This window comes from Mastomys coucha, unplaced genomic scaffold, assembly GCF_008632895.1.
Source record: "Mastomys coucha isolate ucsf_1 unplaced genomic scaffold, UCSF_Mcou_1 pScaffold3, whole genome shotgun sequence".
In the NCBI taxonomy this organism is placed as follows: Eukaryota; Metazoa; Chordata; class Mammalia; order Rodentia; family Muridae; genus Mastomys; species Mastomys coucha.
This window is the reverse complement of record NW_022196909.1, coordinates 27,423,724-27,449,583: the sequence shown is the minus strand read 5'-3', so window position 1 is coordinate 27,449,583 and position 25,860 is coordinate 27,423,724. Positions and strand designations below refer to the sequence as shown.

Sequence of the window (25,860 nt, the reverse complement as noted above, 5' to 3'; positions counted from 1 at the left end):
GGGGGGGGGGATGAGGAGTCACTGCTTAATGGTTACCAAGTCATGTTGGGCTGACATCCAAGTTTCTCAGAAATAGTGACAGGACCTGCTTCACTTTGCAAATGTCCTTAGTGTCACCAAGCTGTGCACTCAGCAAATGGTCCCCAGGTGTTAAGTTTCACATCTTGTTTATCTTACAATAACAATGAAGACAATCCAAAGAGTGACTGGAGCTTTGGGCAAGCAGTGATTGGCGCCTGGGCCAACATGGAAGGAACCCAGGGCATAGGATGGAAAGTCTGTTCAAGCTGGGGTGTGGTAGCACATACCTTTAAACCCTGTAATTAGGAAGCTCAGGCAGGAGGGTCGTGAGACTGAGGTCATCTTCTGCTACCTAGTGATGTTGAGGCTAGCCTGGGCTACATGAGACACCCCCCCCTCCCCACCACGTCTTCAACGAAATAAAAAGCTCGTGCTGTATGGTCCTTATTTATGGGAAGCGAGGCAGAAGGTGGGATAGAGCTTTGTACCTTATGTGACGCCTCTTCCTCCTCAGTGTGAGGACTAGAGTTGTTCCCGCCGGTGCTGTGTGGCGAGGTGGGGGTGGGGGAGCAGACGGAGCCAGATCCAGAGAGCTGGTACCGCCAGTGGGCCTTCTCACGCTTGAATCTGACATGTTTTCTCTCCCTCGTCATCAGAAAAGGGGGATTTCATTGCGCTGGATCTCGGCGGGTCTTCCTTTCGAATCCTGCGGGTGCAGGTGAACCACGAGAAGAGCCAGAGCGTCACCATGGAGTCCGAGGCCTACGACACCCCAGAGAACATCGTACACGGCAGTGGGAGCCAGGTGGGCCCCTGTTCTCCTCCTCCCGTTACAGCCAGAAGCCCTTGGAGGAACCCCTGAGGGCCAAGCTTCTGAAAGCTACCATCCTGGGCCCCTGCGGGACTCACTGGAGGCCTGACCGAGGGTATCAGTTGTCCAGGACTCCCAGTTGGAGGGGTAAGGCAGCTGTAGGGGGCTGGGTTGTGCCTGAAGAGGCACACACCATCTGGTGGAACTAGAGGCCTGTGAGTGGGTGAAGACTGTGGGAAGGGAGGCCCTGTGGCATTGTCGCAAGCACTTTTGCTCCCGAAGGATCCCGGGGTTGCGTCCTCGTCCTCGTCTTCCGCACAGGTTTGGCCCACCCTTTGGGTTGAAATGCTCCTCTCTCGGGCCACTGGCTTCTGCACCCACTCACTGGAGGCCAGGCCCTGAGGAGTGGCTCTCAGTTTTGGAGAGAGGGAGCTCTGTACTCTGACAGAATGGCGTGCTCACACCCTCGGGATAGCAACCCGAGGCGGCAGACTTGCTTTCGAAATGACTCCTTCTCCTCATGTTCATACCCAGAGCTTCCCTCCTACCCCCCCTACCCCCCCCCACCCCTCTTCAACAGGGACACCCTTCCGAACTAAAGGACATGTGCATACCTGCAGAGGGCCTCTTTTGTGATGTGTGGTGGGTCCCTATCTCCTCAGGACCCTGGAAGGTTCAGGCAATATCCTCGGGTTTTTAGTTGATATGTGGGTCCCCTGAGACTATAACATGGGGGTGCTTCACTCCTCTGATGGATGAACATATGAGCTTGTGCCCTTCCCATTACTCCATGTTAGGGCCATAGTCTTCACACGATTGAAAGCTTGCCAGATTTCTGCTGGGAAAGGTGTCTGTGTTCATGGTGAGGTTCTTCCAAGTTCTCCAGAGAAAGCCATGGTTTCAGGGTAGACTGAGGTGAGGCCCAGGGACCTTCTCTGTAGGGTTCTACCTGGTACCCAAGTCACTGTGGGTGAGGGTTGGAGAGCCCACCTAGATAAGAGTGACTCCTGGCCTTGGATTCAGAGTTTTTCTGTACCCCATCATAGACAGCATGGAAAGAAGCCGTACATCTACGGTGGGCAAGCCGCTGTACAGCTAGCCACAGAGGCAGGCAAACCGCTCATTAGGCAGTCCTGTTTCTATCACTAGGCATCAGAGACTGGTCCCTTCTCCCCAGTGCTGCTGCGTGGGGGAGGGAGCTCTCTCACACATACGTCCCTCTTGCCCACTGCCATGGCTTCTTTCTGCAAGCAGCCCAGCAGAGGGGCTTGGGAGACCCTGTTCCATGTAAAGAGTACTGTCTTATCGCTGTTCCCTGTGGTTGATCTTTGCGTTGAGCCACCGTTGAAACTGCCCAGTGTGCAAACATTCCTTGTGTCCCTTGGCTTGGCCTTTCAGGTGCAGGACTTGTTTAGGGGGTACCTCCACCCCAGGGTACACTTCCTATTCCCAGGATCGTTTCGCTTCCCCCGGCTCAACCCCTCATTTGTTCCATTGCCCCTTCTAAGTCATCCAAGGAGACGGTGATGATGCGATGCTTGCTCTGTGGAATAGCCGATGTATGAGCGTTTTATATTTAGTGACCCAGTGACCCATTTAATCACCACAGCAACCCTGTGGCGGTTTTTTTTTTTTTACCATGTCCATCGTACACACGGGAAAGCTGTTTAGTAGCTGCCAAATTCTGAGGTTTCTGAGCTGGTCTCACCCTGGAAATTACAGTTTCCGCCTCTGGGAACTTTTCTTTTCAATTTACTCCTTTACTTTGAAACAAGGTTTCACTATGTAGCTCTGGCTGTTCTGGAACTCACTTTGTAGACCAGGCTGATCTCAAACTTGTAGCATCCCCACTGCCTCTGCTTCTAGCTGCTGAGGTTAAAGATGTCAACTACTGCATCCAGCAAAAAATAAATAAAAAATAAAAAATAAAAAATTTTTAAAAGATTTATTTACTGTTATAAATAAGTACACTGTGGCTGTCTTCAGATGTTCCAGAAGAGGGCGTCAGATCTCATTAAGGGTGGTTGTGAGCCACCATGAAGAGCAGCCAGTGCTTTTACCCGCTGAGCTATCGCGCCAGCCCCTCCAAATTTTTTAAAATTTATGTGTGGCTTGTGTGAGTGTATACCACGTGTGTGTAGGTACCCTAAGAGGCTGGAAGAAAGGCACTGGGTCCCCTGGACTTGGGGTTGGGAGCCTCCTGATATAGGTACCACTAACCAACCTTGAGTCCTTTGGAAGAGCAGCAAGTGTTCCCAACCTCTGAGCCTCTCCCTAGTCCCCTTTCTTAGACTTTTGATGATGTGAAAATGTGGTGGCTGTGGACAGGAGCTTAGATCAGGGTGTGAGGGAAGCAAGGGAGGATTATGGGTAGGGATGGAGCCAGAACATCTCCGCAGCATTCTGGAGTTAGCAGTCAGCTTGTATGGAGTGGCCTATCTCCTGAGCTCTCTGACCAACCTCTTCCATGGTGACCCGGGTCCTCTTGTTACCCACGGAGCCGCTCAGACTCATAGCCCATGAACAACAAAGTCTTTTTTTTTGGTTTGTTTGTTTTTGTTTCCTGAGACAGGGTTTCTCTGTATAGCCCTGGCTATTCTGGAACTCACTCTGTAGACCAGGCTGGCCTCAAACTCAGAAATCCACCTGCCTCTGCCTCCCAAGTGCTGGGATTAAAGGCGTGCCTGGAGAACAATGAAGTCTTAAGGGTCTGGATTTCATGGGATCCTCACTCTCTGTGATGTGTGGGTGTTTAAAAATTGATCCTAAACCTATCTCCTGAAATACTGTTTTGTTTTGTTTTAAGATTTAATGTATGTGAGTATACTGTAGCTGTCTTCAGACACCCCAGAAGAGGTCATCAGATTCCATTACAGATGGTTGTGAATCACCATGTGGTTGCTGGGAACTGAACTCTGGAATCTCTGGAAGAGCAATCAGTGCTTTTAACTGCTGAACCATCTCTCTAACCCTCCTGAATTTTTTTTTTATTGGATATTTTCTTTATTTACATTTCAAATGTTATCCCCTTTCCCAGTCTGTCCCCCACTCCAGAACCCCCTATCCCATCCCCTACCCCCCTGCTTCTATGAGGGTGTTCCCCCACTCACCTACCCACTCCTGCCTCCCCACCCAGGCATTCCCCTACACTGGGGCATCGAGCTTTCACAGGACCAAGGGCCTCTCCTCCCACTGATGCCTGACAAGGCCATCCTCTTCTACATATGCAGCTGGAGCCATGAGTCCCACCATGTGTACTCCTTGGTTGGTGGCTTAAGTTCCGGGGAGTTCTGGGGGGTCTGGTTGGTTGATATTATTGTTCTTCCTATTGTGTTGCAAACCCCTTCAACTCCTTCAATTCTTTCTCTAACTCCTCCATTGAGGACCCTGTGCTCCAATGGTTGGGTTAGAGTATTTGTCAGGCTCTGGCAGAGTCTCTCAAGAGACAGCCATATCAGGTTCCTTTCAGCAAGCCCTTCTTGGCATCCACAATAGTGTCTGGATGCAAAGATGAACTGATGCTATCCATGAGTACCCTGCACCCCTCCTCCCAGTCTCTCTCTTTCTCCCCTCTCCACCACATGGTATCTCGAATGTCTCCTACAATTTTAAGCTTTATGGTTTCAGAAACTGCATGCAACACTGTTAAAACAGGGCTTTGAATGACCAGGGAGACACCTCAGCAGGAATTGTCCTTGTTCCACAAACATGAGGACCTGAGTTCGGGTCCCTGCACTCACATAAAAAGGCTGGCTGTGGCTGCCCAAATGGCTGTAACCCCAATACTGTCAGATAACGGAGACAGGGGGATGACCTGAGCTTGCTGGTCATCAGCTAGCCCCAGATTCAGTGAGAGAAGCCTTGTCTCCGGGTAGTAAAGCGGAGAGTGATAGAGGGGGGACACTTGATATTTTCCTCTGGCCTTGTTTATGAGCACCAGAGCACACACACTGATACACATGTACATGTATACCTTATGTACATCACACACACATCCACATATGCATGAACACGCATCTACACCCACACACACCTCCCACTCAGTTTTGAAGATTTTAAATACATAAAAGTTTTTTTCTGGGGTGGGTACTTTTGGTCATTATTTGCCTTGCTAGTCAGAGGAATTGAGTCTATATTTGTGTGTGTGTGTGTGTGTGTGTGTGTGTGTGTGTGTGTGTGTGTAGTGTGAGTGTGGTACAAGTTCTGTGGGTGCTCATACGCATGCATGTGTGAGATCACAGTATAGAGGTCAGAGGTTGATGTCAGGAAATCTTTCTCCAACGCTCTCTGCATTATTTGTTTGAGACAGATCTGTCATTGAACCCAAAGCTCACCGACTGGCTGGCCATGTTGACCGGTGAGCTGTCCCCATCTCTCCTCTTCCTCCCCAGCACCAGGGCTGCAGTCTGCTACCTCAACTAGCTGTGCATATGTGTTCTCAGGATCCGAACTCAGGTCCTCATGCTTGCCTGGAAGGCACCTTACCGATTGAGCCATCTCCCCTCTCCTTAAAAATATTGATTTTTCTTGTGTGTGTGTGTGTGTGTGTGTGCGTGCGCGTGTGTGTGTGTAGGCGCACACATGCCACAGCATGCATATGTGGCCAGAGGACAACTTGTGAGGGTTGGCTCTTCCCTTCCACCGTGTGGGTCCCAAGCGTTGAACTCAAGGCTGTCAGGCTCGACGGGAAGTGCTTAGCTGCTCAGCCATCTCATTTGGCCCTAAAATGTTTCCTTTGTTATTTATTTTTGCTCAGGCTGGCCTGGAACTTGTTGTATAGTCCAGACTGGCCTCAACCGCACTCACTATCTGCTCTTGCCTCCTGAGTGTGAGATTATACACACTACGTTACATTACATCTAGCTTCTGTGTCTATTCGAAAATAATGAGCATGTTGTCTGGAAGGTGACAAAGATTCATTCATTCATTCATTTATTTTGTGGTACTGAGTATTGAATTCCAGGCATTGAAGATGTTAGACAAGCACTCCACCACTGAGCTACAAACCGAGCTCATTTCTTACGTTTTATATTAGAAGACAGGGCCTCTTTAAGATACCCAGGCCGGCCTGGAACTCACTATAGCTCAGGCTAGCCTGGAACTCTGAGACCTCTTCTCTCAGCCTCTCGAGTGCTAGGGCAGCTTGGCCTGCTCAGCTGCCATGGGGAGAGGCATTTGGCTCAGGTTCAGGTGCTGGCTATGGGTTTCCTGGCATTGCCTGATTGCTGCAGCCAACCATTAAAGGCCTCACACCCTGCCCTTCCTGTGTGGCCGCTCTTCCTGCCTTCTGCTCACTTACAGCAGGAGTGCTCGGAGCCCGAGCTGCAGATGGCATATAAGGCTCAGGGACTGACTTAGTAATGGGCTTGTATCAGTCTCAAGTAGGTCACAGGAAGCTTAGCCTGGTTTCTCCAGGGAGGGTGGTCATGTGTCCCTTCAGTCAGAGATACTGTGGCAGCGTAGCCTGAGTAACAGTGACTCAGGACGAGGCGCCCAAGTCGGAATAGACTGGGTATCCCCCCCCACACACAACCCCAGCGATGAGTCAGGTCCCCTCTAAAGCTGGCTCGAGGTGACTATGGCTTGGCATTTTGACACCGTCCTCCTCCGTCTGTGCTTTAGAAGGAGCTGTACATGCAGAGTCCCGGGAGCCAGGCTTCTGCATTCTTTCCAATGATCCCTGCAGTGTGTGTATACCCCACAAGTCAGAGCCAGCAAGCTCGCACGGCAGTGCCGGCGGAAGTACACCGTGGGCTATTCACAGCATGGCATATTCATGCAGTAGTACAGTGTTGAACACTTGACTGTCAAAGGTACGGGAATGGTGACTCATAACAGTCAGCAGAGAGCCCAGACCGCTCCATTTACACACATTCCCACAAGTGTTCGAAGTCACAGTGCCAGGAGTGACCCCAGATCCATGAAGGTAGCATCTGGGTTTTTTGTTTGTTTGTTTTTGTTTTTTCCAAGACAGGGTTTCTCTGTGTAGCCCTGGCTGTCCTGGAACTCACTCTGTAAACCAGGCTGGCCTCGGACTCAGAAATCTGCCTGCCTCTGCCTCCCAAGTGCTGGGATTAGAGGCGTGCGCCACCACCGCCCGGCGAGCATCTGGGGTTTTGATGTTGTTTATTAAGACAACGTTTCACTCTGTAGCCCAGCTTTTGAGCTCAGGGCAATCCACCTGCCTCAGATTCCCAAGTGTGGCAGTGTCTAGTCTTGGCTCATACCTAGACTGCCATGTGGGTTTTGATAATGTTATACTTCTTTTGGGGTTTGTTCCTGGGGCATCAGACAGGGGTGTTGTAGGTAGACAGGTGCTGTACCTTGAGCCATACCTGGAGCCCCACTTGTACTTCTTGGTTTAGCAGGTGCAGAATCATGTGACCTCCACACCTAGGATCCGTGCATTTTTAGGGGGTGTTCATCCTTCCCTCAGTAGCTAAAGCAAAGCACAGTGCTCTCTGATGGTCCAGCCCCAGAGCGGCCCGAGGATTTCCTAGGATTTCCTGGGTCATCGCTGGGAGTGGCCAGGTCACTCCTCCTGGATAGCTGAGAGACGGCCAGTGTGTCAGGGAAGACTCTCCGCCAACTCTCTGTGTTTCTGAATTTCCCTCCGTGCCTGGGTGACCTGTACTGTGACCTCTGAGGGCTCAGTTCCTTCGGAGGGCTGGGAGTGTCCCGTGAGAGCTTGTGCTAGCGTGATCGGAAACAAGAGCGCCTTCCCCCACCCCCAACCTGACGCCCCTCCTCTGTGCCTTCTAGCTTTTTGATCATGTCGCTGAATGCCTGGGAGACTTCATGGACAAAAGGAAGATCAAGGACAAGAACTTACCCGTGGGATTCACATTTTCCTTCCCCTGCCGACAATCCAAAATCGACGAGGTAAGGGTGCCTCGGAGATGATTGGCTTCAGGAGACGGCGGGCGAGTTTCCCCTCGCTTACGGGTGACCCCCTGCCTCTTAGGTTTGGAATCGTTTGTCAAAATTAACCCGAGGTTGTGGTGCCATGTGTCTTCTTCCCCTTCCATTCGTCTACCACCCCCAACCCCTGACCTTTTCTGAGGAAGGGTCTTAATGTAGCCCAGGCTACCCTCTGGGTGGCAGCCTAGGATGACTTTGAGCTCATGCCCCTCCTACCTTTACCTTCACAGTGCTGGGGTTACAGATGTGCATGCTGGACAAGAGCTCTGCTGGCTGAGCCGCATCCCCAGCCTGTTCCTTTTTCTTTTTCTTTTTTCCTATTACTTTAGCTGATGGTGTATGTTTAGAGCCCAGTTCCTTGTAGTCCCCAGGTAGAAGGAGCCATTGACGAGGCCCTCATACATGAGCAAGTAAAGGAAGGTAGACGAGGCCTAACAGCGACGGTGAGAAGTGAGGACGTTCTTCACTGGGGTTGAGGCGCGTGTTTTCCTGGGCGCCACACGGCAGGTGCCATAACGTACTCAGGAATCAGGCTGTCTTCTGCCTCAAGGGAAGCCTGGGGCTCCCTTGCTGGGCTCCCCGGTGACTGACGTGTCACACTATCTTTCTCATTTGCCGTTTGCTCATCTGTGGGTCTGTTTGGCAAGGATGAGTTTCAGCTCCGCCGTGTGGTACACCTGTGCCTCAGAGAGCTGCAAAGCAGTGGGATAAATAGATAGACTGTTCCTTTTCTGTATGGAGAGACAGAACAACCCCTCCCCCCTAACACCCCCACCTGCCACACACACACACACACACATACCTGTGGATAAATGAATCCCAGGAATACTAATAGGGAACACTGAGGGCCCAGCCAGCCTCAGGCTGTGCCTTCAGATGCAACTCACAGCTGAGGCATGGTCCAGTCCTCTGTGAGTTAAGCGCTTCCAAGTCCCGCTTCAGGATGGATTGACTGAGGCTGTCCTGCCGCCCGGGGGACAGCAGAGTGTGCGTTACTTGCAGTTAGCACACTAGTCCACTTCCCTGTTGGTAGGGTTCACGCCGCTGCGGATGCTGCCTCCCTTGATGCTGGCGGCTGCGTTGTTTGCTTGACTCTCGGGATCAGCAGGAAGGGTTTGGAGAGCCCAGTAGATGAAGCCCCTCGTTTTTTAGGATGGAGAGCAGAGGCCTCCATGGGAAGACAGGTTCTTCACACTAGAATCCAGAGCACCGATCCGGATCTCGCCTCACACGTTAGGCCCCTTCCTCTGAGTACCTCTAAGATGATTCTATCCCAGGCTCTCTCCATCTGGAACTTGGGTAGTCCCAGCTAGACTCCCGAGATATCCAGCCGTTAGCTACCTTCGAGGCGTTCAGGTGAGTTGGCCCTCTAGAGTACCTCTTCCAGGCCTTCCCGAGTGCCTGCCATTGTGGGATGGTAGTGTGGGAGAAAGGGTCCAAGTTCCCAGAAGACACCTAAAACTGTAGATCATGCTGAATGAACTATGTATTACATGTTTTTTCTATACATTCCGACAAAGTTCAGTTTGTACATTGTCTTAGTTAGGGTTTTACTGCTGTGAACAGACACCATGACCAAGGCAAGTCTTTTTTTTTTTTTATTAGATATCTTCTTTATTTACATGTAAATTTCTCCTTTCCCAGTTTCCCCTCCAAAAAACAAAGAAACAAACAAAAACAACAAAAACAAACCCCTGTTGCCTCCCCCTCCCCATACCTGCCACCCCACCCTCTCCCACTTATTGGCCCTGGCATTCCCCTACACTGGGGCACATAACCTTCACAGGGCCGAGGTCCTCTCCTCCTATTGATGATCAAATTTGCAATCCTCTACTATACACATGCTGCCAGAACAATCAGACCCCTCCATGTGCAGTCCTTGGTTGGTGGTTGAGACCCTGGGAGCTCAGAGGGTACTAGTTAGTTTGTATTGTTGTAAGGCAAGTCTTATAAAGACAACATTTAATTGTGGCTGGCTTACAGGTTCAGAGATTCAGTCCATTATCATCAAGGTGGGAACATGGCAGCATCCAGGCAGGCATGATGCAGGAGGAGCTGAGAGTTCTATATCTTCTTCCAAAGGCTGCTAGGAGAATACTGCCTTCCAGGCAGCTAGGATGAGGGTCTTAGAGCCCACACCCACAGTGACACACCTACTCCAACAGGGCCATACCTTCTAATAGTACCACTCCCCAAGCCGAGCATATATAAACCATCACATACATTAAGCACACTAAGAGATCAATAACCATAACTTAATGGTGGATCAATTCTGTTTACTATAATAAGAGTTACATAGAGATATGTTCTGAAAATACCAAATTGCTAGGCTGGGATGTGACTCTGTTCAGGGTTTACCTAGCATACACAGAGATCTCCAGCACTACGTAACCCGGGTATGATGGTGCATGCTTGTAAGCCCAACATAGCCGTAACCCAGTACTCGGGAGGTGGAGGCAGGAGAATCAAACTCAAGGTCACCCTCAGCTACATAACAAGTTCAAAGTCAAGGTTAGACACTCGAGACCCAGTCTCAAAGTCAGTTACTCTTGGAGACGTGGCAGTTGATCTAGTAACCAAGATGGCCACTAAGTGTACAACAAGATGGCTAAGTGTTTGATCGACACTGGGCCAGGCCCTGAGAGAAAATGGCTAGGGATATGTATGGCCTCCAGGAAGCAGTCTTTGAAGGGAGGGGGTGTGGCAGAAGGCATATCCTCCTGCAGACAGGAGCCTATGGCAGTGGAACAAATTCGGGGTGGCTCTTACCACCCCGAAGGGAAGGATTCAAGGCTGGGACCTCCATTGCCCAAATCTAGACCAACTCCATCATTCTCTCTTTTCTTTTCTTTTCTTTTCTTTCTTTCTCTCTTTCTTTCTTTCTTTTTCTTCCAGAGCTGAAGACCAAACCCAGGGCCTTGCGCTTGCTAGGCAAGCACTCTACCACTGAGCTAAATCCTCAACCCCTCTTTTTTTGTTTTGTTTTGTTTTTTTGAGACAGGGTTTCTCTGTGTAGCCCTGGCTGTCCTGGAACCCACTCTGTAGGTCAGGCTGGCTTTGAACTTAGAAATCCGCCTGCCTCTGCCTCCCAAGTGCTGTACATTATTCTCTGTGTGCAAAGTGCCCCTCGGGGCAATGAGCTAGCCCCCCACCAGGAAGTGGACGGGAGCCTGGAGAGAGGACTGGGTACCTAGCCACCCAAGTCCATGTTCTTCCCACACTACGACGTTAGATTGTCTCGCTGGGGGACCGAGAGGAAGAGAACAATGTCCAGGGACATTTCCAATGCCAGCCTTAGTCACAGTTGCTCCAGAGTGAAGAAGGATTACAGACTCAACAGGGTTCCCCTCCTCCTGAGCAGTGTGCACATCTCTCAGAGTGAAGCCCCGGGCCTTTCTTCTTTGTAGTAACCCTCGGGAGACTGGCTGGGCCTGAGAGTAATCACCCCTGACCTGCTGTGTCTATGGCAACCTTCCCGACCGAGAAAAGAGCAATCTAAGTACAAGTGTTTTGTTATCTTTTTTATTTTAAAGGCCATGTGTAAAACCATTAAAGTAATACAACATGTAATGTAAAATATAAGTCCCGGCCTATCCCCCAGGGATTTAGACGTGTCAGTGTCTCTCCTTGGTTGCTCTCCCAGAGGACCTGGGTTCAATCCCCAGCACCCATATGATGGCTCACAACTGACTGGAACTCCAGTTCCAGGGGAATCGATCCTACACTCTCACACAGACATCCATGCAGGCAAAACCACCAATGCACATAAAAAATAATAAATCATTAAAAGAAAAAGTTTCCCCGGGGAAACCCATGAGTTGGATAGACAGACAGATCCGGCTTTATCTCCATTGGGACCTAGTAGAGGCCATTTGTCACTGAGGGCGTCTGCTTTGTCCCTAAAAGGTTCTCTACCTTCAATCCACTTTTCCACTCTCTTATGCAGGCTATACTGATCACGTGGACAAAGCGGTTCAAAGCCAGTGGCGTGGAAGGGGTGGATGTGGTCAAGCTGCTGAATAAAGCCATTAAGAAGCGAGGGGTAATTTCTCTTGAGTTGTGCATGGTCGGGTGTTGGAGGCGGGGGAGGCGGGGCAGGGTGGTGGGGGAGACAGAATCTCCCATCTTAAAACGGTTTAAGGTTCTTGTGGTCAGGCGTGCGTGAGGGACACAGAGAGCGGTGGCCTTAATTAATACCCTAGCAGGGAATGAGAATCCCAGCCCAGGGTGAAGGTTAGATGTGAGCTCTCAGAAGTGCCACCAAAAAGTGTCTAGTCTGCAACAGAGACCATCCCCGCGTGTAATCCACGGGGATTAGAGCTGTCTTGCGCATGCGCATAAGATTCTTAGGCCGCTCCTTTGGAAGCTTGCCTAGGAATGTAGCTCCATGAGTAATATTCACTCCCCGAAGAATCCTAAGCCAGATAATTAAGGGGACTTGCCGTTTCCATAATGTAATCACTGCTGTCTAATCCAATTAATTGAGTCCTGGCCGCAGTAAAAGCCGCAGCCACCCATCAGCATGGTGGCCTGTGAGAACTGGAGCATGCCTGGTTGGGATTTCCGCGCCCGTGTGGGAGCTGCAGGTGTCATTCTCTTCCTTATCGGTCCCCAGGACTATGACGCTAACATTGTAGCTGTGGTGAATGACACAGTGGGGACCATGATGACCTGCGGCTACGACGACCAACAGTGCGAAGTCGGCCTGATCATTGGTAGGGTGTCCCGCCACCCGCTCCAACCCCCCAAACCCCCCACCTTCTTGCTTCGCTCAGCCCACAAGGCGCCCCTTCCTTTTGCCTTCCGTGGTCACAGCTTCCCCACGTTGTCTCTCCCAGGCACTGGCAGCAATGCTTGCTACATGGAGGAACTGCGACACATCGACCTGGTGGAAGGCGACGAGGGGAGGATGTGTATTAACACGGAATGGGGAGCCTTTGGGGACGATGGGTCCCTGGAAGACATCCGAACCGAGTTTGACAGAGAGTTAGACCGGGGATCCCTCAACCCCGGGAAGCAGCTGTGAGTGAACTTTCTCTTCTGGCTACATAGCTGACTTAGGAGGCATTGAGCAAAAGACTGGGCCATAAAACCAGGCAGCCACAAACGCCGTCACCCATTGGAGGTTTGGTTTTTTTTTTTTTCCCACATTAGGTGGGACCCAGGGCCTCAGCCATGCTAAGCAAATACTCTCCCACCGAGCCACATCTCCAGTCTTTAAAATGCTTTTATTTTGAAACAAGAGTCTTACTAAGTTGCTTAGGTTGGTCTTGAACTTATAGTCCTCCAGTCTCTACCTCCTGGGTAGCTGAGATAACAGGCCTGCTCTACCAGCCTGAGCCCTACTTCAGATGTGCATGCTTGGACTCTGCTTCTCCCCTGGTTAGGTGCACAGCTGTGGAGTTCATGCCGTTAAAGACAAGATGCCTTAGCCGGTAACGGCTCCTAGTGTGTAAGTCTGGCAACTTGAGTTCCGGGCCATGGAGCCCACATTAAGGTAGCAGGAGAGAACCAAGACTTTTATTTTCTGAGGCACATAGACAATAATAGTAATAATAATAATAATAATAATAATAATAATAATAATAATAGTAATAGTAGTAGTTGTAGTAGTAGTAGTAGTAGTAGTAGTAGTAGTAGCATAATGATAATGATACTAATGATAATTTTTAAAATTTAGGGATGAGCGATGGCTTTGTGGTCAAGCGCACTGACTGCTCTTCCAGAGGACCTGGTTTCAATTCCCATCACTCCCAAGCATCCATAGCTCCAGTTCCAGGGGGCTCTGACTCCCGTTTTCTGACCTCCACGGGTACTAAGCACACGCTTAGTACACAGATATACAGTTGGGAAACCCCCATAAGTGTAAATTAATATAACATTCTTTCTGTTTAATCACCACACGATTGGGATGTAGCTCAGTTGGCCGGGTTGCCTGCCAGGCATGTCTGAGGCTCCGTCCCTTGCATGGATCCAATGTTGCATAATACTCTATTCCTATCATCAGTAGGCGATAGGAGAGGGTCAGAAGTTCAAGGTCATCCTGCACTCCGTAGCATGTTCAAGGACAACTTAGGCTATGTGAGACCCCCATCTCAAATGCATAAACAAATAGCTTAGGAAACACCAGACACAGGCAGATGTCCTAACCACTCAGTAGCCAGATTTCATGGTCATGTCCCGTATGAGCACGAGCCCCCTGTAGAACCTTGAAGGAAGGCCTTGTCTTACTGTTACACAAGTGAGAAGACACAGGTAAGAGAAGTGATGTGAGCCAGGCAGTCAGGCCCTGCCTGCCTTCTGCCAGCTTGGGGTTTCCAGCCTAGACTCCACAGGCACCAACAGGAACCTCAACAGTAGCTGGACAGCCAGGCCCCAGTCAGTGCTTTCCTGCCAGGAGCATCTACCCTCTGGATCTGGGCGAGCCTGCCTGGGCCAGTCAGGAGCAGGAACAATAAAGGCTGTGTTTGAAAGCACGCTTGTGCTGTGCTGACAGGCCAGGGCTGGACGCTCGGAGGCCCGGCAGCATCTTTGGCTGCTGGATGGCTCTGCCTGGAACACGTTGTTTTGCTGTGTCACTGCCAGCTCTGGGAGTGCCAGCTAACCAGCCACCCTCAAGAGGAGGCCTCTGATCTGCCTTGCCTAGGGGTTCCTTCCGGTCCCCGATACTTGGGTCCTAATCTGACTCAACTATGGCACTAGGCCCGGGAAGCCCCTGGACTGAGCCCTTAGCATGGCATGGGTTAATTTCCATCTGCAGGCTCCCTTCCAGTGTTTGGACCCAGAGAGGTGGCTTCAGATCTGGAGTCACACCTCACACCACATTCACTGTGGGACTGGCCCATCCCTGAATTCACCCAGAGCACTGAGGTGAGCTGACTGGCCTTCATCTACTGAAAGCCCACCTGTGAGCATTAGGGTCAGGCTGGAGATACAACAGAGTGGGCACGACGTTTGCCTAGCGTGCACACAGCTCTGGAGTTGGAAGCCCAGTACTGTATAAGCCAGACCTCATAGCACACACCTATAACCCCAGCCCTCAGGAAGGAGAGACAAGAGAATCAGAAATTCACAGTCATTCATCCTCTGTATCAAGTTTAAGAGCAGCCCGGCTTTGTGGGAGTTTGTCTCAAATAAGAAAGAAAGAAAAAAAAATCCACAAAAACCAAACCCATCAGACATAGAGACGAGTTGATCGTATTAGCTCTGAGCTAGTTACCAGCCCCAGTTCTCATCTCCTGCACCCCTCCAGTGAGGATTTAGGGTTCCAGAGCTGAAGGGACCAAGATTCGAATTCAGATCCGCTGTCGATGTTCTTCCCTGAATAGGAGAATTGACCTCTCTGAGCCCCAGCTTCCTCCGGGTAGGACGATCTCTAGGTCCTCTGCTAATGGGAACTTCCAGGCAGCCATGCCTTGAGATCCTTAGCTCCTGACACCTTTCATGTCTGTCTTCATCATCTCTGTATTCTTCACCATCATCATCAACCACGAAGGCCGCGACCCACACTTGGACAGGGGCTCGAGAGATGGCTCAGCAGCTAAGAGTGTACCCTGCAGAGGTCCTGAGTTCAGGTCCCAGGACCCATGTCAGGCGGCTTGCAACCGACTTTCGTGGTCACATATGCTCTGGCACACAGACAACACACAAGACATAATTAATAATTTCTAAATATTTGTCTTAGCCAAAAAATACCCCAAACCCCAAACCCTACAAATATACAAATAGTCCCCTACCCCCATGGAGAACAGCTTTGCCCATCTTCCAAAAGAGGACATCTTCCCTCCTGTGAGCTGGGTACTTCCTGGCTACCGCTATCCCTCCATCCCTGATAGGCCTATGATGGATGGATAGGAATAACTGTCCTGTGAAAAGTACATCATGGAGTCGCGTAAGAGATGACCCTTCACACTTGTCACCCCTAATCTAAATCTTAGCATTCCCTTCCAGGCAGCCTTCCTTGCCAGCCTCTGTCCTCCTGGATAGCTGCTCTGTCTAGAATCGGCATCCCTGTCTCCCTCCTTGTTGAATCGCAGGAGGGATCTTGCTGACAGACAGAGGAGACTGGGAGCTTGAGAGACAGGCACAGCTGGGGGTCCCCTCTGCCCCCTCCTTGGAGGCTCACACTGATACCTGTGGCATTGCCTCCTGCAGGTTCGAGAAGATGGTGAGCGGCATGTACATGGGGGAGCTGGTCCGGCTGATCCTCGTGAAGATGGCCAAGGAAAGCCTCTTATTTGAAGGGCGCATCACTCCAGAGCTGCTCACGAGGGGCAAGTTCACCACTAGTGACGTGTCCAACATTGAAAAGTAGGTACCATCCTGGGGCTTGGAAGGAAGGCAGGGGCCTGTTACTTCTTGAGACTTAAACCCTTGGGGATGGGAGGGCGGGGCTTCTTCTCCCTATGTGCCAGGCCGCCTGGACCCATCAGTCCCTCATTGACCACTCCAGCTGGTCTCCCTGCCCACACTTTCTGGTCATTAAGGGCAGCCTAGAGGGCTAGAGAGATGGCCTAGCATGTTCAGTCCCCAGCACACACATGACAGCTCGCAATAATCTGTCTCTATTTCCAGGGGACCAACACTCTGCCCTGGCCCGTTGCTGGCCCCAGGCATGCATGTGGTACACACAAAACACCCATAGGCGTAAAAAGAAATTGGTGTATTAAAAAGAAAAAGTTTTCGCATAAGTGTTTTACGGATGATTTTCTTGTGTGGTTTCACAAACAGTCCTCCTCTGTCAGTCTCACACACCATACACAAATATACACACACATCATGTTACACATGCATCACACATGCAGACACACACAGCACACACACACACCCTACAGGTTAAGATCTGGATCCAGGAATCAATGACTCCAGAGTTAAACAAGGGTCTGACCAAACCTGGGCCTGGATTCCTGGAATTCTCCCGTGGTGTATCATGGCCTCTCCCAAACTGTTCTAGGACACCTAGAGGTGTCTAGTCAATGACTGGATGGTTCTATGGGAAAACACTAGTTTCTAATATTCATTACTTAGAACCCTAATTAATGTGATTAATTATTCCCCAAAACTTCTTTTGAACCCAAAACCTCTCTGAGCTCCCACATGTTCTTTGAAAATGTCTGAGAAACACTTGTTAATAGATAAAGACAAAATCCAGGCAGCATCTTGCCCTCTGCCCTCTGCTCTCTGGGATCCCACAGGATGCTCAGAAACCACCGGCCTGATCGACTCTGAGAGTTGCACAGCGTGGTGCGGTCTAAATGAGCCCTGTGCTGTGTGTAGCTTCTGTGTCCCAGCGGGTTCTAGTCCTGCTTCAGGAGGCTTCACACAGCCGTGGACGGCCATCATCAGGAAAGACACAAAGCCGTGAGGCAGCTCGATGCTCTGTGCCATCAGTCCCGACATGAGTCAACCGACAGCGTGCCCTCTGGTCCTGGGTTACCTACCTCAGGCCAGTGGAGCTTCCCTTCGGCTCTGACAGCTATCCACACAGCCATCTATGTGGCTAAAGGGGCTTCTGGCGGGTGAGGGACTTCCTGGACTTACTCTTCTGCCCATGCTGCGTATTGGAGTTTGTTATTGCCCACGCATGCGTGCGCGCGCGCGCGCGCACACACACACACACACACACACACACACACACACACACACACACACTGTAACTTAACTTTACAGTCATTGGCAAAGTCAGGAAAGTGCCTGTCTTCATCTTGGCCTGTTTCTGTCTTTGGTTACTAAGAACCATAACTACAATGCAAGGGGGGTGAGGGACGGACAGAGATGGACAGACAGACAGACAGACAGATAGGAGGAAAAAATTTAAGACTAACCATGTATAACAACAGAACCATACAGTACCTCTGAATGAAACCAACAAAAGATAACACAAGATGCATAGGCAGAAAATTAGAATTTTAGACAACATTGGTATGTATGTGTAAGCAACTCGGACGCTCCATAGGGTGTGTGTGGGGGGGTTCCCCTTGAGTTATGTTAATTAACCCCCAGGTAAAAAAGAGCTCTTTCTCCACCTGCTCACAGGCCGCGTACTCGCGCGTGCGCAGTCTCCCCTTTCCAAGGCCGGGCATGACATACCCGGCCAGGTAGCATTTTCCAGCAGCCAGGTAATGCTCATGTAAGATCCCCATCTCGGGCATTTCACAGAGCTGCTCCCACGCCAGGTGGTGCCGTGGGTTCTGCCTTTCCCAGCTTTGCCTCCTGGTTCGGGTGCTTTCCACAGCCTGGTGTGAGCCTGAACTCTTTAAATTTTGATATCTCCCCCTCTCACCACCCAGGGATAAGGAAGGCATTCAAAATGCCAAGGAAATCTTGACCCGCTTGGGAGTGGAGCCGTCTGACGTTGACTGTGTATCGGTCCAGCACGTATGCACGATCGTCTCCTTCCGATCAGCCAACCTGGTGGCTGCCACACTCGGTGCCATCCTGAATCGCCTGCGGGACAACAAGGGCACACCCAGGCTGCGGACCACGGTTGGCGTGGACGGTTCTCTCTACAAAATGCACCCACAGTGAGTCCGCCTTGCGCTAATCCCTCATCTGAGGCCAAGGGCCTTCTCCAGAAGGCAGACTTGCATGCCCAGGGTATGGTTTGGGAAGATGAGACACTGCCTGGTTCTGGGAAGCAAGGCTAAGCGTTGCTCATCTGGGACGCCTCACCCCGGGTGTCACCTTCCATGTTGCTTCTGCAAGTCCGCTTTGGTCTCTTACGTCCCAAGGTGAGATAGACGTTTCTCCACATAGGAACATGAGGTGTAGTATATCTGCAGCTGGGCTGCGTTATATTCATTTACCCCATTAGAACTGGAACTTGGTCATAGGTATTCTGCAATTTTTTTTCGTTTTGGTGGTGGTTGTTGTTGTTGTTGTTGTTGAGATAGTGTCTGATGTAGCACAGGCTGGTCCCAAACTTGCCGGGTAGCAGAGGCTGGCCTTGAACTCCTGATCTTCTGGCCTCTGCCTCCAGGATTGCAGGCGTGTGCTGCCATGACTGGTTGCAACCATTGTTTGGGAAGCTTCTGATGTAAGCTGTCAGCCTCGGACACCGCGGCTTTGAGTGGGAACGCGTCTGCTCTTGCAGTCTTGAGAACCAGACACAGGGTCGTCCTATGTGAGCTCTACAGACCGGAAGAGGCTTTTCTACCGAGTTGCCTGCTTGCTTGCTCCTGGTGCTGGCCCAGCTGAGCTTCAGAAGTGTCCTTGGTCATTGACAAAACTGTGGCTGAAACTTTTGAAATGGCTGAAAGCAAATCCTAAGTCTTGGCTGGGTTTTAATGACCTCTGACCATAGCATTGGTTTTTGTGTGAGACCGAAGCTCCTATCTGCAGATTCTCAGCCTTTCACACTGGGGACACTTGCACAAATGCATGCATTGAAGTAGTTCCCGGGGTACTGAGGGGCTAGCAGTAGGCTGACTGGATGATGCCAGCTTCCAAGTCACAATTTTGCTACATAACTTTTACATACATATATATATGTATATATGTATGTATATTTGAAAGAGAAAATTAAAATTAACCATTCCTTTCTTTATCCTTCCCCTTTCTATTTGGTTCCCTTAAGAAGCAGAATCTTGTGTTGGCCAAGCTGTCCCTGAACTTGGAGGCTTCAAGTAATCTTTTTGCCTCAGCTGTTGAGTAGCTGGGACCTTGGGTCTAGGCACCTGCATACAGCTTTTTCTGTGGAATTCTTGGCTAATTTTGTTTTTTGGTTTCTGGTTTTTTGTTTCCCCCACGACAAGAAAGCCTAAAGGTTTATAATGTCACGTTAAAACTTTGTTAGGGCTGGGCATGGTGGCCCATTCCTTTAACCTCAACATTTGAAAGGCAGAGGCAGATGCATCCTTGTGAGTTTGAGGCCAGCCTGGTGTAACTAGTGAGGTCCTTGTCTAAAAAAACAAGCAAAACAAAACATCTTTAGGAAGTAAATAAAATACCCAGGACACCAGATGCATCACCATAGCTAGTCTTCAGCATGCTGGAGTGGCGTTGGGGGCATCCGCACTGGACAGCGTGCTGGGATGGCGTTGGCACGTTTCCATGCTCCAAAACTACTTCTCTTTGCACCTTCACCTTCTTTTAATAACTTATTCTTATTTTACGTGCATTAGTGTTTTGCCTACACATTTGTTCGTTGAGTCTCCTGGAACCGTAGTTACAGGCAGCTACTGGGAATTGAACTCAGAATCTCTGGGAGAGAAGCCAGTGCTCTTAACCGCTGAGCCATCTCTCTAGAGCCCCAACAACTTCACATTTTAAAGAGTAACCCCTGACCTGGGGTGACCGCATCAGTCAGGAAAGGGCACGTTACCCAAGTTCGAACACGGGACGCACTTCCCTGGAACCCAAGACAAGTGTAACAGCCGGCACCTGTCGTCACAGGGGAGGGTAGAGATGGGAGTATCCCTGGGGCCTGCTGGCCACCATGTCTAGCCTGTTGGTGAGTCCTAGATTCAGGAGAGACCCTATCTTTAAAAATAAGGTGGAGAACGATTAAGGAAGGCACCTGAGGTTGAGGCACCTGAGGCACCTTGACCTTGATGCCTGTGCTCACACATGGCCTCACGTATGTATACTTACTCATGTATAGCCATCCAGGAGCACGCGCACAGGTGTCTCCTCATTTCAGAATTACTAAAAACCTGAGGCCATTTACAAAAGAGTTTCAAAAAGAATCGAAGTCGTTCTTAACCCATTCCTTGGAGGCGGTGACTGTTGGTCTTTTGGGGAAATGGGGTTTCCTGTTTCCTTTGGCCCGTGGCCATCCACGCTGTAGACCATAAGCTCTGTGTCTCACGCCAGCCCAAGCTTCTCTTCTATGAAGAGGAAGAGCCCAGTGAAAAACAAACAAATAACCCTCCCCCCACCCCCAAAACAAAACCAAACAAGAGGAGTTATTGAGCCTTGCCTCCGTTAATTCCTGGGTGGCTCCTATTCATTCCTAAAGCTATTCATTTCCAAGCCCCACCCTCAGCCAGACACTGGCCTGCCCTGTGTCCAAGGTCAATACAGACTCAAGGTCACCTGCAGTAGAAGCCAGAGCTCAGCATTCGCCCTTGTTCTTGGATCTGACTCTGGCATGCTTCCCTTTGGCCCCTGTGGTACTCTAATACAGCTGAGGACAGAAGCACCCCGATGGACCCCCCTTTTGATCATTTGAAGCAAAGTTTTTTATTTATTTATTTATTTTGAGACAGGGTTTCTCTGTGTAGCCCTGGCTGCCCTGGAACTCACTCTGTAGACTAGGCTGGACTCGAACTCAGAAATTCACCTGCCTCTGCCTCCCAAGTGCTGGGATTAAAGGCTTATGCCACCACTGCCCAGCAAGTCTTTTTTTTTTTAATTGGTTATTTTATTTATTTACATTTCAAATGTTTTTTTTAAGATTTATTTATTTATAATATGTAAGTATACTGTAGCTGTCTTCAGACACACCAGAAGAGGGCGTCAGATCTCATCACGGATGGTTGTGAGCCACCATGTGGTTGCTGGGATTTGAACTCAGGACCTTTGGAAGAGCAGTCGGCGCTCTTAACTGCTGAGCCATCTCTCCAGCCCTACATTTCAAATGTTATACCCCCTTCTCCGTCTCCCCTCCGCAACCCCCTCATCCCATCCCCCCTCCCTCGAAGCAAAGTCTTGCTATGTAGCTCCAGCTGGCTTAGAACCAACTCTGTAGGTTGGTGTGGAGTTAACAAGTGATCCTGCCTCACACAAAGATGGTTTTGGCCCTCAAATATTTTTTTGTGTAGGTAATAATTATAAAAAAAAAATGAGCTCCTCCCTTGTTTGTTGTTATTGTTATAAGCAGTTTTGGATTTTTTTTTTTTTTTTTTGTATTTTATGCATTATTTCTATGGCATGTACATAGAGGCTGCACAAGCAAAGGGCAGTAACAGAATGGAATCAAAGCATTTGGAGAGTTCAAATCCAGCCCCAGCAGGTAGCCTGGTCCAGCTATTGCAGCTCACCCACTGCCACCTTCCCCCTCAGGTATTCCCGGCGGTTCCACAAGACCCTGAGGCGCCTGGTGCCTGACTCCGACGTCCGGTTCCTCCTCTCGGAGAGTGGCAGTGGCAAGGGAGCCGCCATGGTGACCGCAGTGGCCTACCGCCTGGCCGAGCAGCACCGGCAGATTGAGGAAACCCTGGCCCACTTCCGCCTCACCAAGCAGGCACTGATGGAGGTGAAGAAGAGGCTGCGGACTGAGATGGAAATGGGGCTGAAAAAGGAGACCCACAGCAGAGCTACCGTCAAAATGCTGCCCTCTTTTGTCCGGAGCATCCCAGATGGGTCAGGTGAGGGCCTGGTGGGGCTGCCACACCTCTGTCTCAGGAAGTGGGAGTAGGGATGGGGATGGGTCGGGGGACATATTAGAACTCTCTTGAGGATGCTATTGGGATTGGCCATGTCTAATTTTACAAGAGCTGGGATCTTACCCAACCCAGTGCAGTGTGTGTGTGTGTGTGTGTGTGTGTGTGTGTGTGTGTGTGTGTTTGGGGACTTAGAGCACTTTAGTTTTCCTAGTGGGACTTCCCAGGCTGGTGGAATTGCAAAACCACGTTGGAATTGGAAAATGGGAAGCTGGCATGGCAGTACACACCTGTACCCTGAACACTCAGGAGGCTCTAGAGTTCGAGGCCAGCCTGGGCTACATGAGACGAACCAACAGAAGAATTCACACAGAAGAATTCACGCGTCCTCATCTTTTAAGTAGTGTCAGGGTTTGTGTGAGGGAGACAGATCTGGGGCTTCGCATACCCGGGCAGGTAGGAGAAGCGTCCCGCCCCTCACTGAGGCTAGTTCCATGGCAACACTGAAGAGATTCTTAGGTGGATCCTCAGAATGACGATAGAAAACACCTTCACCTCCGTGAGCGTCTGCTTGGTGAGGTAGAAGTGGGCCAGGGTTTTCTCAAATGTAGTGGTATACAAATCAGCCACTGTTGACTGGGTCAGTGGGTCAGCTGTGCGATTCTGCTAATCCAGGCCAGGGTCTGCAGATCTCTGCTGGAGGTCAGCTGAGAAGCCAGCCTCGGGCTTTACTGTATACCCAGTAGAGGGTGGCTGGCCATGGATTTCCCACCCGTGGGACACTATCTTCTACTACTGGGTAGGAGCAGAATCCTGAGGCCAAGGCCAGGCCTGGCCCAGCTTTGCCTACGCTTTGGGTCCCAGAATCCAAAAAAGAAGAGAAGCAGGTTCTTCCATTTTTCAGTGGCAAGAGCCATACACCCAAACCAAATGGTGGCGCACTCCTTTAATCTCAGCACTCAGGAGGCTAAAGGCAGGCAGATCTCTGAATTCGACGAGGTCAGCTCCGTTCTACAGAATGAGTTCCTGGGACAGCCACAGCTACACAGAGAAACCCTGTCTCCCACAATAACAGTAACAACAACAACAACAACAACAACAACCACACACCCACATTGCAAAGAGGGGAGGGATGCTGTGGTCATTTTTAGGTTCATACATTGATACAAATTATGCATTTTTAATACGAGGGTCACTAAAATGAAGATATTTTTGTCAGGCTTTTAAGTGACAGTGAAGTGAATTGTGACTAGTGGTTCCCTCCTGGGGCCGCCGTTCTGATGCTAGCCCAGCTTGTGACTCAGAGCCTAGACCACCACTGTACACCACAGGGCCCATTCACAGCCGGCCAGGGGCAGGCGGTCCGGGGGTTACTGGGCCACCAAGATGCACTCACTCAGCCGTTTGAGACTTTCTCTCTGTGTTCTTCCTTGTGACAGAGAATGGTGACTTCCTGGCTTTGGATCTGGGCGGGACGAATTTCCGAGTCCTACTGGTCAAGATCCGTAGCGGGAAAAAGAGAACCGTGGAGATGCACAACAAGATCTATTCCATCCCCCTAGAAATCATGCAGGGCACCGGGGATGAGGTAAGGTGGTGGGCCTGGTGCATGCAGACCTGTGCCGGGTGCATCCCACACCTGGCCAGTAGCACTGGTGGTCGTGAGATAACCCTTATCTGCCACGTAACGCTGTGGCTGTGGCTCCGTGGCCCCAAAGCATCAGGCCCTTTGAGCCCGTGATACTCCAGGGACTGGGAAGTTCCTAAAGAAAGAAAGTGTGTGTGTGTGTGTGTGTGTGTGTGTGTGTGTGTTTACATGCTAAAAGTGTGAAACCAAAGAGAGCCTGGTTAACCCATTCCTTTTCTCTTAAAGCTGTTTGACCACATCGTCTCCTGTATCTCTGACTTCCTGGACTACATGGGGATCAAAGGCCCCCGGATGCCCCTGGGCTTCACCTTCTCATTTCCCTGCAAGCAGACCAGCCTAGATTGCGTGAGTCTCCTGCCTGTGGACCTGACAATGTTGAGTTCGTGTGCCTAGGGATTTCTCTGACCTCAGTGGAATCCCTAGATGTCTAGGACAGCCTTACGTGTGTCCCACGGGTCACCCTCTCCAGAACGTCCCTAAGACTAGAGACTCTTCAGCCATTGTTGGAAAGGGGCTCTCTTACTAGGTGGTGGCGTCGGTGCACACTGTTAATCCCAACCCTCAGGAGGCAGAGGCAGGCTGATCTCTGAGTTCGAGGCCAGCCTGGTCTACAGAGTAAGTCCTAGGACAGCCAGAGCTACACAGAGAAACTCTGTCTCGAGAAGCTAAAACAAACAAAAGACCGGAGTCATGACTCTTGAGAGCCCTTGGGGCCTCCAGGCACAAAGAACCACCTTCATTATAGAACTTGGTACACCTCTTAGTAGCTCACCAGCTCTTTGCTTCTTTTTTTCTTCCTCAACCCCATTTTCCCCCCATTCCTTTATCCCAGGCCACCTTCCAACTTGCTCTGTAGCCACAGCCTTCTCTTCTGATGGATACCATCGTGTCCACCTCCTTAGATGCTGGCATCGCGGGTGTGCGAGACCACACTGGGTTTTTTGTGTGCTGGGGTGGCACCCAGAGCTTTGCCCATGTTAGGCAAGCCCTCTGCCGACTAGCCACATCCTTTTGGCTGCGTGTTCGGCAAGGTGCTGGATGCCCCTAGGCCCTGGCACAGTGAGTGCCCCGTCAGAATAGACCTTTAGTAAGTGCTTGCCCAATCTATGGGATGAAAACGGTCCCAGATGGGGCGTGGGTCTCCCCCACCCCCGGAACTAAGGTATGGGGTTACTGCTCCAGAACAGGTAGGTGGAGGGTTACAGTTAGGTCTCCCTCTACCCAGGACAAGTCTCTCTCTGTACCTGTGGCTCCTCCCACACTTTTTCCCCACCCCCTACCCTGAACTTCCTGGGGGTCGGGCTTCTGCTCCTCTCCCACCCCCGCCCCCCAGCCTGATCCCTATAGATCTCGGTCCTTTCGGTTGTGCCTGGCTTCTCTTTTGGTTGGTGATTCCTCTCTTGCTCTCCCTCCCCGTCTCTCTTCTCTTGGTCCTGCCTAAGTCGGCCTGCCATGTCCAGCCTGGACTCTCAGCTCTGCCTGCTTTCTCTCCCCGTGTCTACAATAAAAAAATCGTCTCCACACTTTAGGAGTAAGCATATCCTTTTCCTCTTTACTTCTTTTTTCTTTTTTTCTTTTTTTTCCCCATCCAGTTACAATTTCCATGGTTAGGGGTCTCCTACAGCAGTGCCAGAGTCAGAGGCACATACCAGCCCTCTGCCACTGTGCGGGAAGGGCCAGGCGTGGGTGGGCATACTGTGCGCAGAGAGGGAGAAGGTGATGCTGAGTCACTGAGAGAGGAGCCAGCCTGTCTGGAAGATCTGCAGGCGGACCTGCATGGCACAAGTGGAGACACAGCCAGGGAGGGGACCGAGGGGACCGGTTTAAGGCCTGATTGGCAGCCCCAGGCAAGCTAAGTAAGGCGATGTCATCAGAACAACTCCAACCTAAGGAGATTGACTACAGCCATGGAAACAGGGATTCAATAATTCCAGATAAGCAGCATCAAAAGGAGGGAAGCTCACTCGTGCACATAGACACCTGGACACACGCGCACATACATAGACACAGCACACAGACACACGCATCTAACATTTGTATGCTCTCTAAACATTTTTTGTTTGTTTGTTTGTTTTCGAGACAGGGTTTCTCTGCATAGCCCTGGCTGTCCTGGAACTCACTCTGTAGACCAGGCT

At 50.6% G+C, this 25,860-nt stretch overlaps 1 protein-coding gene across 6 annotated transcripts in view; it reads left to right on the top strand.

Annotated features, from left to right (window-relative positions):
- The window catches only part of Hk1 (hexokinase 1), a 106,143-nt gene that overhangs the window by 69,302 nt on the left and 10,981 nt on the right, over window positions 1-25,860 (top strand). For all 6 annotated transcript variants that reach the window (XM_031348720.1, XM_031348722.1, XM_031348721.1 and 3 more), the window contains 10 exons: window positions 678-826; window positions 7,595-7,714; window positions 11,700-11,795; window positions 12,369-12,468; window positions 12,592-12,775; window positions 15,908-16,063; window positions 18,043-18,276; window positions 21,758-22,062; window positions 23,517-23,665; window positions 23,951-24,070. In XM_031348720.1, coding sequence (XP_031204580.1) covers window positions 678-826; window positions 7,595-7,714; window positions 11,700-11,795; window positions 12,369-12,468; window positions 12,592-12,775; window positions 15,908-16,063; window positions 18,043-18,276; window positions 21,758-22,062; window positions 23,517-23,665; window positions 23,951-24,070 — 1,613 coding nt within the window. The remainder of the gene's footprint in view (window positions 1-677; window positions 827-7,594; window positions 7,715-11,699; window positions 11,796-12,368; window positions 12,469-12,591; window positions 12,776-15,907; window positions 16,064-18,042; window positions 18,277-21,757; window positions 22,063-23,516; window positions 23,666-23,950; window positions 24,071-25,860) is intronic.